Source organism: Sinocyclocheilus rhinocerous, unplaced genomic scaffold (genome assembly GCF_001515625.1).
Source record: "Sinocyclocheilus rhinocerous isolate Xijiao unplaced genomic scaffold, SAMN03320098_v1.1 scaffold2145, whole genome shotgun sequence".
In the NCBI taxonomy this organism is placed as follows: Eukaryota; Metazoa; Chordata; class Actinopteri; order Cypriniformes; family Cyprinidae; genus Sinocyclocheilus; species Sinocyclocheilus rhinocerous.
In genome coordinates this window covers 308,065-321,731 of record NW_015670983.1, presented here as the reverse complement: position 1 = coordinate 321,731, position 13,667 = coordinate 308,065, and the positions used below count along the sequence as shown (strand labels likewise).

At 35.1% G+C, this 13,667-nt stretch overlaps 2 protein-coding genes across 2 annotated transcripts in view; both read left to right on the top strand.

Moving 5' to 3' along the window:
• r3hdm2 (R3H domain containing 2) overlaps positions 1–4,441 on the top strand; it is a 66,334-nt gene extending 61,893 nt beyond the window's left edge. The window contains exons 21-23 of the mRNA XM_016546587.1: positions 14–139; positions 1,446–1,530; positions 3,927–4,441. Of these exons, the coding sequence (XP_016402073.1) occupies positions 14–139; positions 1,446–1,530; positions 3,927–4,258 (543 nt within the window). The 3' untranslated portion in view covers positions 4,259–4,441. The remainder of the gene's footprint in view (positions 1–13; positions 140–1,445; positions 1,531–3,926) is intronic.
• Positions 4,442–7,190: 2,749 nt separating this feature from the next.
• The window catches only part of LOC107734592 (SH3 and cysteine-rich domain-containing protein 3), an 11,439-nt gene continuing 4,962 nt past the window's right edge, over positions 7,191–13,667 (top strand). Inside the window, 6 exon segments of the mRNA XM_016546586.1 lie at positions 7,191–7,259; positions 9,276–9,455; positions 10,795–10,860; positions 12,724–12,871; positions 12,954–13,051; positions 13,245–13,310. Coding sequence (XP_016402072.1) covers positions 7,191–7,259; positions 9,276–9,455; positions 10,795–10,860; positions 12,724–12,871; positions 12,954–13,051; positions 13,245–13,310 — 627 coding nt within the window.

Sequence of the window (13,667 nt, the reverse complement as noted above, 5' to 3'; positions counted from 1 at the left end):
GATGCGCTGAGAGAGAGTGTGTGTGTGTGTGTGTGTGTCAGCAGATGGACGCTACTCTTTACTGGGGCAGCCACTGCAGTACAGTCTGTGTCCTCCCATCATGCACAACCACAACCAGTCCTCCTACAGCTCCCATCAGGTACAGCTCTGTTTGAGTGTGAGTGTGAGTGTGTGTGTGTGTGTGTGTGTGAGTGTGAGTGTGAGTGTGTGTGTGAGAGAGTGAGTGAGTGTGTGTGTGTGTGTGTGTGAGAGTGTGTGCGAGTGTGTGTGTGTGTGTGTGTGAGAGTGTGTGCGAGTGTGTGTGTGTGTGTGTGTGAGAGTGTGTGCGAGTGTGTGTGTGTGTGTGTGTGTGTGTACAGGTATATATGGTTTATGAGGACACAAATGTGTATAATGACATGGGTTCTACAACGTAAACATGAGGACACTTCCTGTGTCCCCATAAAACAAAAGGCTTAAAAAACATACAAAACGATGTTTTATGAAATTAAAAAATTGCCAATAGTTTTCTGTGAGGGGTAGGTTTAGGTGTAGGGCGATAGAAAATACAGTTTGTACAGTATAAAAACCATTACGCCTATGGAGAATCCCCGTAAACCACCAAAACTAACGTGTGTGTGTTTGTGTGTGAGTGTGTGTGCGTGTTTGTCTTTGTGTGTGTGTGTGAGAGTGAGTGTGTGTGCATCAGTGGTGGTGAAGTTTCTCCAAAAAAGCTGTGTCTCGTGGTAGTTTTAGAGACCAATGCATTGATATTATTGACATCGGTCAATAATTGCCAAATAACAGAACCGTGTCAATTTCAAAATCTACCCAGTCTTGTCATGGATAGTGCGCGTTCAGATCTTTTTAGTGAATTTTGAGTTAATAGAGTCTTTATGCAAAAAAAGTGTTGATTTAAATTTTAAATAATTAGTTTACAGTATATTTGTAATCATTATATTGTAACAAATTTAAAATAAATTAAATTGTTTTCATTAAAATCATATTATCAGCAAAAAAATCTGAGTAAAAAGTTTAATTAATAATTTTCCCCCTAAATCTTGTTTATTTCTCGGTTTAAATTGGACTTTAAATCCCAGATTTTCTCCTTTTATGTATCAGCATAAACTTTTTAAAACGCACAGAACTCAGCTGAGCACTGCTCACTTTAACATGCATGCTTAAGAGTAAGAGTTTTAGCATATTCTTTCTTTTTTTCTTCATACTTTATTTTACGGTTTTCTTAAATCAACAATGCACACACACACACAAAAAAAGAAAAAAACGGGATGAGACTGAAAAAAAAAAAAAAAAAAGCTTCTTGACCAAGCATGTTTTTCACTAGGGCATTACTACAATTAGTTTTTTTGTCACTAAGGTTATAAATTCAAAATGCTTAATTTTCTTTTCTTTTTATAAAGTGTGATCTTCCATCAAAGCTCTACCTTTATTTTTGTGTTTCTCAGAGTCAGGGAGTGATGAAGCACGGAGCGCGGGGGAAAAGACAAACGCTCAAATCTGCCTCTACAGACCTCGGGACTACTGACGTGGGTAAGAGACCAAACCCGAGTCCTTCTGCTCATTTAAAGTCTGTGTGACATGAAGATGAACCCTGTTTTCCATAAAAATGTCCCTGTAGTTTGCATGATGCTTCATCAGTGCCTCTGAAATGGCTTTTCTGTGCTGCAGGAAACACATTTATATCTAATGGTATGAATATGGAATAATGGGTCATCTGGGTTATGTCATTCCAAAAAGGAAGTACAGTGTATTGCATTTTAAAATGCTCATAATCAGATTACGGTTACATGTTTATGGATTACATGATTGCAAATTATTCACACAATGGCAGTAGATGATTAATAATTTATCGATTCTCCCAAATTCTTCATTTTCCTCTTTAAAAATCATACTGTCGTAGCATTTAGCTTTGGTTAAAGGCAGGTAAACAAATGAAATATTTATATTTTTAGTGTTCAAGTATTAAAATAAATAATTTTTATTTTACTTTTTATGATTTATTTAATTATTAGCTTCTTATGAACTCACAAAACCACTATAGTTCTTACGTTAAGCCCAGTTTGGGAAACCCTGGTGTAATGTTCAATGCATTGTATGATCTTATTAAAAAAAATTGATTTTTTGCTTTTTTATATAAATATGGTATGTTTAAGTTTAAAACAAGTTGTATAAAAAGTAATCTAAAAAGTAGTTGGAATACATTACCTAAAATTGGTAACCTATATTACATTACTAACTACAGTTTTCATCATAATCCGTGATATAAAGTAATCAACCCTTTCATTTATCAGTGCAGTGCCCTCAGTAGACGTCAACGATTCGATTTCACGATGCATCGTGATTATATCAAATTTATTTTGTGCATTTTTATTAAATTATATAAGCAGGCTACTTTTTTAAAATAATTACAAATTAATAATAAATCAAAACAATTGTTAAGAACTTAACCAAATAAATAGCTTCAAAACATACAAGCAAATATAAAGTAATAAAGGGGGAAAAAGACAATTACAAGTGATAAATGATTTTCCCGCACTAAGCTTGGTTTTTCCAAAATGTGCCCTGATCTCGGATTTAAAAATAGTGGGTGCATTTTTTAATACTCGGGTGACAAGCGCGTATGCGAATAACGTCGATTATGGTCTATTACTGCATCGATGCAGAATCGTCAACGTCCGCAACGATTAATTTCAACACCCCTAATCAGCAGTGGTTTTAACTAGGGCTGCACGATTAATCGAAATCGAACCGAAATCGCGATTTGGCTTGATGCGATTATTGAATCACAAAGGCACGTTAAGCCCAGTTTGGGAAACCCTGGTGTAATGTTCAATGCATTGTATGATCTTATTAAAAAAAATTGATTTTTTGCTTTTTTATATAAATATGGTATGTTTAAGTTTAAAACAAGTTGTATAAAAAGTAATCTAAAAAGTAGTTGGAATACATTACCTAAAATTGGTAACCTATATTACATTACTAACTACAGTTTTCATCATAATCCGTGATATAAAGTAATCAACCCTTTCATTTATCAGTGCAGTGCCCTCAGTAGACGTCAACGATTCGATTTCACGATGCATCGTGATTATATCAAATTTATTTTGTGCATTTTTATTAAATTATATAAGCAGGCTACTTTTTTAAAATAATTACAAATTAATAATAAATCAAAACAATTGTTAAGAACTTAACCAAATGAATCGCAAAGGCTGCGATTTTTAACGAAATAAATATATGCACAGCGCCAGTAGTAAACGCTGTGAGTTTGAGTAGCTTATAACGTGCATCTGATTAAGCAACACACTCCAAGCATCCTCTCAAACTTAATGAGAAGCGTTTATAAACCTGTTGTTGAAAACATTATAACATGATTTTACTCCACAACATCAGACATTACATGTGTTTAGCACTCAGTAATGCGCACTCAGTCCTATTTTGGCCATAAATAGGAAAAATAATACTTCTCTCTAAAGAAATTTGAAGTAAGCATATGATAATCCATGTTTTTATCCAGTGTATAGAAGTGTACAGGAGTTTTTTTTTCTTTTCTTTCTTTTTTCTTTCCTCACAGTGGATGTATAAAAGGCTCATATTTCATATTAAAGACATGGACTCCGTTTTTGATTTTACATACATCCTGATAAAAATTAAGAAATTACTGTCAAAGATTTGTATCATAACTGTATCATATGATGTACAGTTATGTTAACAAGTATCACTGCAGTTTTATGTAAAATAAAATTGTTATTATCTTATCATTATTTTTTATCTAACTATTGTATTATTTTTTTTGTTAATTTGTTTTAAAATTCGCATTTAAATCGCAAATTGCAATTTTAACCAGAAAAATCACAATGAGATTTTTTTTCCCCCAAATCGTGCAGCCCTAGTTTTAACTACGATCTCTGCGTGTCTCCCTCTAGTGGTGAATCGGGTGCTGGAGGTCACAGACCTCCCCGAGGGCATTTCCCGTCCGGAGGCCGAGAAGCTCTTTAACCAGCTCTCGCTCTGCGGTGCCAAGATCCAGTGGCTGAAGGACTCTCAGTGTCCCCGGGGCCCCGGCGGCGGCGGAGGAGGACGTGGAGACGCCAGGGACCCCGCTAACCTCTACACCGTGGTGGCCGTGTTCCCCAACACCATGGCGGCCCAGAGCGCCTCCTTCAGACTCAACAACAGTGGGGGGAGTTTGTTCAAACTGCGCGCCACCAAAAAGAACTATGACTTGCGTGTGCTGGAGCGAGCGAGCTCGCAGTGAGTCGGGAGAGAGAGAGAGGAAGTCGAAGATGTCAAAGGGAAGAGATCATCCTGGAGTTCCTTAGGGATCTTTTTTATTGTTTGTATCATTACCAGAAGAGCACATATGACACAGAAGTGTGTTGCGTTGTACGTGTGTCGTATGACGCGCACACACACTCATAGACACAACCGGGCAAATTCATACAGGTGTGGAATGACATGAAGGTAAATAATGGCACACTTTTCATTTTTGGGCAAACTACCACTTTAAAGGGATAGTTTGCCCAAAAATTATTATCATGTCGTTCCAAACTTGACTTAATTTCTCCTCTGAAACATTAAAGAAACTATTTTGAAGAACGTTGGGAATCAAACAGTTTTGGTTTCCATTGACTTCCATTCTGTGGAGATACAATGGAAGTCAATGGGAACCGGAAATGTTTGTTTGCCAGTGTTCTTTATATCATGCTTCTGCAAAAGAAAGAAACATTTACCGATGTGGAACGACAAGAATGTGAGTAAATGACAGATTTTTCTTTCTTACTAAAGGGATAGTTTGCCCCAAAATTACATTTCTGTTCATTCATGTTGTTCCTAACCTGTAAGACTGTTCTTGTCTTCTGTGGAGCATGAAAGAAGATATTTTGAGGAATGTTGGGAATCAAACCGGTTCCCATTAACTTGCATTACAGTATATGGAAAGTCAATGTGAACCAAAACTGTTTGCCAGCCTTTTTCACATCATGCTGCTTTTGAAGAAAGAAATGCATATAGGTATGATGACAAATTATTTTGGGGGGTGAACTATCCCTTTAAAAGCATAGTTCAGATCTTGTCTTCATTTATTCACCTTCATGTCATTCCAAACCTGTTTGATGTTATTCAAGCGGAGCACAAATTGAGAGTTTTTAAAGATCGTTCTTTGAGAACGCTAGAAAATATATCGAGCACTGTAAAAATGACAAAAATGTCCATATGACCAAAAGTCAGCGGTGTTTGACGTCATATAGTCGAGATGCTGTTTTCCAGTCCACAAGACTTCCACAGAAGCCTCACATGGAATATAAACGCAGCTCATTTTAAGGTACTTTATTCTCATGTGTGGGGCTCGACACCTTTACATGAGCAAATAAAGCTCAGATGTTCTTCCAAAGCAGAAGAAATGAAATCGAGCAGGTTTGGAGCAACATGAACGGTCTCTCAACTCGCTCATGTTTTCTCCATCAGTCTCTCTTCCTCTGGCTCTCTCTCTCTCTCTCCTCATCCTCTCTCTCTCTCTCTCTCTCACGTTGTTCACTTTGGATTTCTTCCTCTTTCACTTTCTAGCGTTTCTTGCTTTCTGTTTTACCTTAACGCTGTTGTGGACTTCTGTATCGCGCTGTTTATTTTCTCTCTCTCTCTCTCTCTCGCAGATGAATCTTCTTTTCTCGGTTCAGTATATTTATATAAGTGATGTAAGGATTATAAGAAATAATCTATATATTCAGTGATTCTTTTCCCGTGGATAAGTTGAAGCTCCTTTGCTCCTCTTCTCGTTGTGTTTGCGTTTTTCCGTGGACAGCTGTGCAGAAAGTATCTGAGGTATTTAAAAGTGCACAATGATTGCGAATGTCTACTGTAAATTCCACTTAATCTGTTATTTTTGGTTTGTTTTTAAAAATATAAAAGATAACTCAGACTCCTGCTTGCTTACTTACTGTCTTAATTCATGTTTCTCATTTATAAAACGCACATACGATCAGATTTGACCCTAAATTCCATGAATTTCATCCTGTGTCAAAAGTGATGAAAAAAATCTGAATTATAAAGCTAAAAGCTGAAAATGTTGTGTCCACCCGTTAAAGAGCATGTGTACAAACTTTTGCACTCGTATATATACCAGTATCTAAAATATTCCAACGTTCTGTATTAAAATGTAAAGAGAAATGTGTCATGTATGGACAAATGTAACAATTTATGGAGTGTTTAGTGGTGAGTTAATGTAGTGATGGTGCTCTGCTGTCATTAAGTTGCAATAAAGCATGTCAACATATTCTGTTACACCAAATAATGATCTTTAAAATAGCATCATATGACCCCTTTAATACTTTACAATAAGGTTCATTAATTAATGCTAATTAATGCATTAACTAATATTAACTAATAATGAGCAATACATTTCTTACAGTGTGTCTTAATCTTTGTTAACGTTAATGAATAAAAGTAAAACTGTTCATTGTTAGTCCATGTTAGCTCAGGTCCATTAATTAATATTAACTGATAACTTTAGATTTTAATAATGAATTAGTAAATGTTTATGTTAACTAAAGTGTTACCAAATCTTCTCAGGCTATTGAGTAAAAGGCTGAAATAAATATAAATATTACATGAAAAACTGAAATAAATTATGTTTAACTTTAAATACTAAAATTATTAAACCTAAATAAAATAAAGATAAATAGAAATATTTAAAAAATCTATTAAAAAGTCAAAAGCACATAACGAAATTATTAAAACAAACTAAATGAAAGCTAAAAATATAAAAAGAAACTCATTCAGAACATTAATAAATACTGTTAATGTAACTGTTTTTGGCCTGGTTATTAAATTAATATGTTTTTGTTGTATTCAAACTTACCTGCTTTATTTGAAAAATGTCACCCTAATTGATTTTTTTATTTTTTTTTATTTTAAAGATCTATATGAAGAAAAAAAACTTCTTAAGCATGTTATGGTTTTGCAACAATTGTTTGGGGGTGAACTATCCCTTTAAAAGCATAGTTCAGATCTTGTCTTCATTTATTCACCTTCATGTCATTCCAAACCTGTTTGATGTTATTCAAGCGGAGCACAAATTGAGAGTTTTTAAAGATCGTTCTTTGAGAACGCTAGAAAATATATCGAGCACTGTAAAAATGACAAAAATGTCCATATGACCAAAAGTCAGCGGTGTTTGACGTCATATAGTCGAGATGCTGTTTTCCAGTCCACAAGACTTCCACAGAAGCCTCACATGGAATATAAACGCAGCTCATTTTAAGGTACTTTATTCTCATGTGTGGGGCTCGACACCTTTACATGAGCAAATAAAGCTCAGATGTTCTTCCAAAGCAGAAGAAATGAAATCGAGCAGGTTTGGAGCAACATGAACGGTCTCTCAACTCGCTCATGTTTTCTCCATCAGTCTCTCTTCCTCTGGCTCTCTCTCTCTCTCTCCTCATCCTCTCTCTCTCTCTCTCTCTCACGTTGTTCACTTTGGATTTCTTCCTCTTTCACTTTCTAGCGTTTCTTGCTTTCTGTTTTACCTTAACGCTGTTGTGGACTTCTGTATCGCGCTGTTTATTTTCTCTCTCTCTCTCTCTCTCGCAGATGAATCTTCTTTTCTCGGTTCAGTATATTTATATAAGTGATGTAAGGATTATAAGAAATAATCTATATATTCAGTGATTCTTTTCCCGTGGATAAGTTGAAGCTCCTTTGCTCCTCTTCTCGTTGTGTTTGCGTTTTTCCGTGGACAGCTGTGCAGAAAGTATCTGAGGTATTTAAAAGTGCACAATGATTGCGAATGTCTACTGTAAATTCCACTTAATCTGTTCTTTTTGGTTTGTTTTTAAAAATATAAAAGATAACTCAGACTCCTGCTTGCTTACTTACTGTCTTAATTCATGTTTCTCATTTATAAAACGCACATACGATCAGATTTGACCCTAAATTCCATGAATTTCATCCTGTGTCAAAAGTGATGAAAAAAATCTGAATTATAAAGCTAAAAGCTGAAAATGTTGTGTCCACCCGTTAAAGAGCATGTGTACAAACTTTTGCACTCGTATATATACCAGTATCTAAAATATTCCAACGTTCTGTATTAAAATGTAAAGAGAAATGTGTCATGTATGGACAAATGTAACAATTTATGGAGTGTTTAGTGGTGAGTTAATGTAGTGATGGTGCTCTGCTGTCATTAAGTTGCAACATTGAGTGTTGCTATAGAAACTGGATTGTTTCTAAAGATTGTAACAGTTTCAGTGACTCCATTATGACATAAATGAGATCTATATTGAGACAGCAGGTGATCACAGCCGTGCTCAAATTCAGAACAACAGCACGGATGGAAGCATGATGCTGATTTTACACGAGAAGTTGCTATGGAGTAACGTACAGTGTGTGACTGTAATCTGAATCACTGAACACCGAGAGAAAGAGTCCCAATCAGACTGAAGAACCGTAACTAACAGATGATTTATAAAAGTGCACGGCTGTGAAGTATTTCTGGATCTGAGCGTCACGTCGACACAAGCTTTCAGTTAATGAAGCTTCAAAGAGTCAGCTGAACACAACAAATGAAGCAGAAAAACAAGCACACTAGTCAAACCTCGATGTGTTTTGTTTTTACCTCTTCTTGAAATAACCTTCGCTGAGAGCTCGGCTTTCTGAAATACTTGGTCACTGGAGAAAGAAACGAGATTAGTCTTTTTAATGTTTGTGAAAAAAGTCTCTTCTGCTCAGCAGAGCTGCATTCATTGGATCAAAAATACAGTAAAAATTGTGAAATATTATTACAATTTAAAACAGCTGTTTTCTATGTGAATATCTGTTAAACTGTAATTTATTTCTGTATTTTCAGCATCATTCCTCCAGTCTTCAGTGTCACATGATCTTCAGAAATCATTCTAATATGCTGATTTGCTGCTCAAGAAACATTTCGGATTATTATCAATGTATCAAACTGATACATTTTATTTTTCAGGATTCGCAGATGAATAGAAAGTTCAAAAGAACAGCGTTTATTTGAAATAGAAATCTAACGTTATAAATGTCTTTACTGTCACTTTTGATCAATTGAATGCGTCCTTGATGAATAAAACGATTAATTTCTGTAAAAAAAAAACAAACATGCCACATATATCACACATATGGAATAATTAACAGAACATTTAAGCACATTATGCATTAGTTGCTTGTACTTTTACCATGGTGTTACAGTAGCACAGTACTGCCATGATGCACATCCAGAAACTAACAAACATGGCTTTGCCACAGTAGTTCTGTGACTCAAGGATGATGATGATGATGATGATGATGAAGATGAATGTGGGTTTCAGTCAGCAGTACAAGCATCTCTGAGAGTTCAGACTTGGACTGAATCCACCAGCTGTCGTGTGTGTTTGGCTCCGGAGGGTCATCTGAACTATCACCAGCATTACCCCACAGCTGCTGGAGAAGAGCCGAGTCCCAGAGTCCTGCTGTGAGAAGGTAAGAGATCATCGCTGCTTCAGCTTCATTCAGATGAACTCTGAGCCGCCTCTAGAAAGAGCTCCAGGTGGAAATGTCTCGCCTCGCTGGAGTCTGGTTTATTTAGTCTTCATGAACTGAGAACTGAGTGTGATGGGCTGAAATGTTTGAAAAGATGTCTGAATGAATCTGGACAGAGATGGATATTGATCCATCAAAAAAAAACAATTTCTAGCACTTTCCACAAATAGGCTACAAGTGTAGTTGTTGTTCATTAATGTTTAGTCTATTGAAGTTTAATGAAGGCAATATTTTCCTTAATTTGTAGGAATATAAGTGACCCTGCAGCACAAAAGCAGTGTTAAGTCGCTGGGGTATATTTGTAGCAATAGCCAACAATACATTGTATGGGTCAAAATTATACATTTCTCTTTTATGCCAAAAATCATTAGGATATTAAGTAAAGATCATGTTCCATGAAGATATTTTGTAAATGTCCTACCGTAAATATATCAAAACTTAATGTTTGATTAGTAATATGCATCGCTAAGAACTTAATTTGGACAACTTTAAAGATGATTTTCTCAATATTTAGATTTTTTTGCACCCTCAGATTCCAGATTTTCAAATAGTTGTATCTCAGCCAAATATTGTCCTATCCTAACAAACCATACATCAATGGAAAGATTATTTATTCAGCTTTCATATGATGTATACATCTCAACTTCAAAAAATTGACCCCTTGGTTTTGTGCTCCAGGGTCACAAATGTTAAACACAAAACTGCGTCCAAACTGAATCACAAAGACTTTGATTCATAGTTTTTATTCCATGAAAAAAAAATGTGATGCATTAATGTGCTGATTTGATGTGTATTGCAAAGAAATATTAAAATCGCACAACTGAGGGTTTGAACTTTATCCAGATTCTTCCAAATTTGACTGAACTGTTTGAATAATATTCACTTTGACGACCTGTGAAGGACAAACAGCACTTTCTGAAGGTCGAGCACTTTTGCAAAAGAACAGAAATGAATCTGATGATTTTTGTTCTTGTGATGAAGAGCCTCCCGATGATGAATTATGCTGAGTGGACTCATTAACATGCCCTACTTTTAGAATTGTTAAGTCGGATTAATTCGTTATTTTTTATTTCTTTTGTAACTCATAATAAAAAAAAAAGTTTTTTTTTTCCTTTTTCCAAAAATGTTTTAGGAGTTACATATCTCATTTGTGTCTTTATTTATTTATTTTAAATTTTTTTTTTTTTTTTTGTAAAAACAGAAATGTTTTGTTGTTTTAAATGTCTTGACCAGTGGCGTGTGTTTGTGGTTTGTTCTCTTTAGTTCCCTCTGCTGGTTGATCAGAGATCTGCAGGCGTCCGCTGTGAGGATGAGGATGATGATGAGCCAGTATGTGACTCTCCTCTTCCTCACTCTCTCCTCTTTCACTGAAATATAGGGTTGTGTTCTCCAGTCTTGGAGAAAAAAAAAATAATGGAAATGTGTCTAGTGAGGCAAAAATCCAGCTCAAGTCCCTGAGCTGATAATGTCACTGCCTGATCTTCCACTGAGACACAAAGTTGTTTCCATGAGCATCCGTGTCTGTGTGGGGAAATAAGCATGAGCGCTCCAAAATATTTAGGCCTAAAATGTATTTGAATTGCATATAAAATTCCCATGCATTTGGATTGCACAGCTTTAAAATAAACTTGATGTGTGTCTGTCAGTCGTACATCAATGAAACGGTAATAAACTGAATGTGTTTTAAATACACAATAACCAGCTTTATATAAGTCTTCCTCATACATTTTAACTAATTGAATATTACATGTTCCACAGCTAGAACGTTCTCAAAGTTATAAACAAACGTTCTTACAGTAACGTTAATAGAACATTCATTCAAAGTTATCTGGTTACAAAAATGCTATACATCACTCGTGGGCCGTTTTTCTTTTAAAACATAATTTTTTTTTTATATTGCTTTTTCCCCCCAGAAAATATTCAAAAGTAACACTTATAATGTAATTTAAATAATAATTAATAATAATTTATGCATTTAGCAGACGCTTTTATCCAAAGCGACTTACAGTGCATTCAGGCTATACATTTTTTACCAGCATGTTAAATATAATATATAATGTTTGCATAATGATAAAAATGGAATGTGCCCTTAACGTTTATATAACCAAGAAAAAATGTTTTTAAAACTTTTTTAAAAACTGGGCATTTTGAATGTTCAGAGAACGTTCAGAAATAAAGTTGGTAACACTTTACTTAAAGTCTTTATGTATTTTTATAATGTTGTAATGCATTACATCTTTTCATAAATAAATGTAACCAAAGTTAAAATGCATTGTGAAATCTGAAGGTTTGTTTGTGGTGTATTTTAATGCATTATACTTTCTAAAGGTGTGACAGTGTATTATAATGCCTTATAACTGTGGTTACAATTATTCATGAGATCGTACAGTGCATTACATAAACATAAACTACGTTTATTATGCATTATATATAAAGACGTTAAGTAAAGTGTCACCATAAAATTTTTTAAATTAATTTTTACAACCTACATTTTGTTAGCTAGCTAGCCATGTTTTAAAATGTTTATACTTCTTAGTTGAATAAATGTAGTTGTTTTCACAAGGAACAGATGTATGCTGATCCTACACCATTTGAATACATGCATTTTGAAAAATATGATTATTTAAATAAAATAAATGCAATTAGTTAATAATAAACTAAGGCATGATTTTTTTTTTCTGAGTGCAGAAATCTGATCATTTATGTATGACTGACAAATATGAAAAAAAATCCAGATTATTATTATTATATAAAATATATTACAAATATACATAATAATAATAATACACACATATATAAAAAAATATACAGTGAATATTGAGTGCAAAAATAAAACAAATACCCGTTTCATTTATTTTTCACTGACAAATATGCATCATATAGTATTAGTTTGTTAAAACTGTAATCCAAATACATGGAAATTTTATATGCTATTCATATATATATACATTTTAAATGTAGGTCTAAATGTTTTTCTGAGTGAGAAGAGGTGCCTGGTGTTTATGCAGACCAGACCTGTTTATGATCAGTAATATTCATCAGCGTTATCGGAGTGTAGTTTTTGCATGAATTCACGTTGCTCATTCTTGTTAAAATTGCACTTGTTTAAAATGTCTTTGTGAGCGAGTGAGTGAGTGAGTGAGTGTGTGTGAGTGAGTGTGTTTGTGTGTGTTCTGTCCTGTCCTCCTTTAGGTGTATTTCATCCATGATGAAGAGGAGGAGGAGGAGGAACAGCCAGCTCCGGAGCCGCTCCGACCCGTAAACGACAGGCCGCACAAGTTTAAAGACCATTACTGCAAGAAGCTCAAGTTCTGTGACGTGTGCGCACGGATGATCGTGTGTGAGTTCAGAGGTCAAACGATGCCACACACGCTTCAGTCTCTCGCCGATAAATCTGGCTTTTGTCTTTCTGTGTCTACTAGTCAATAATAAATTTGCTCTGAGATGCACAAACTGCAAGACCAACATCCATCACCAGTGTCAGAGCTCCGTGGAGTTTCAGAGGTGCTTCTGCAAGATTGTTAGTGATTCCTGATGTTCCTCTGTGTTAGTTTGCACTTTAAGAACGACTGTTAATTAATGCATTTGTGGCTTACACTTCAAATCTGTCAATGCAACAAGACAATGTGCACTTAGTGAAGCCGTAGCTTGTGTAGTTTTACTTCTCAGGTAAGTTGAACTTGTTTTAGTTGTATTTATTTCACATATTCCAGCCTCCAGGTTTCAGACGTGTGTAGAGTTCTCCGCTCTACAGCAGTCAGCAGAACTCTGCTGCTTCCGTTCTGTGAGTCTCAGGCACGTGACTTCATTACAGGCCTCGTTATTTAAAGCAGAACTCCCAAACTTTACTGCTGCATCTGCAGAAAGACTCTCAGACACTCTTTCCTGAGGATTCGCTCACTGACGAGGAGAATATCAACTCCGTTCGTTATTTTCACCTTCTCAGTTCATCACAATGAAATTCAGATCAACTTTACACGTATTAACTAAATCTTACGTCATCTTTTCTGTGGATTTCTGCTGTTAATCGTGATTCAGTGTTTTTACTCAGAATATTCACGGGTACAGAAGTTTCTTTTAAGTTAGCCGATGTCCAAACTAAATTAATTATTTCTGCTGCATAAATAATAATAATA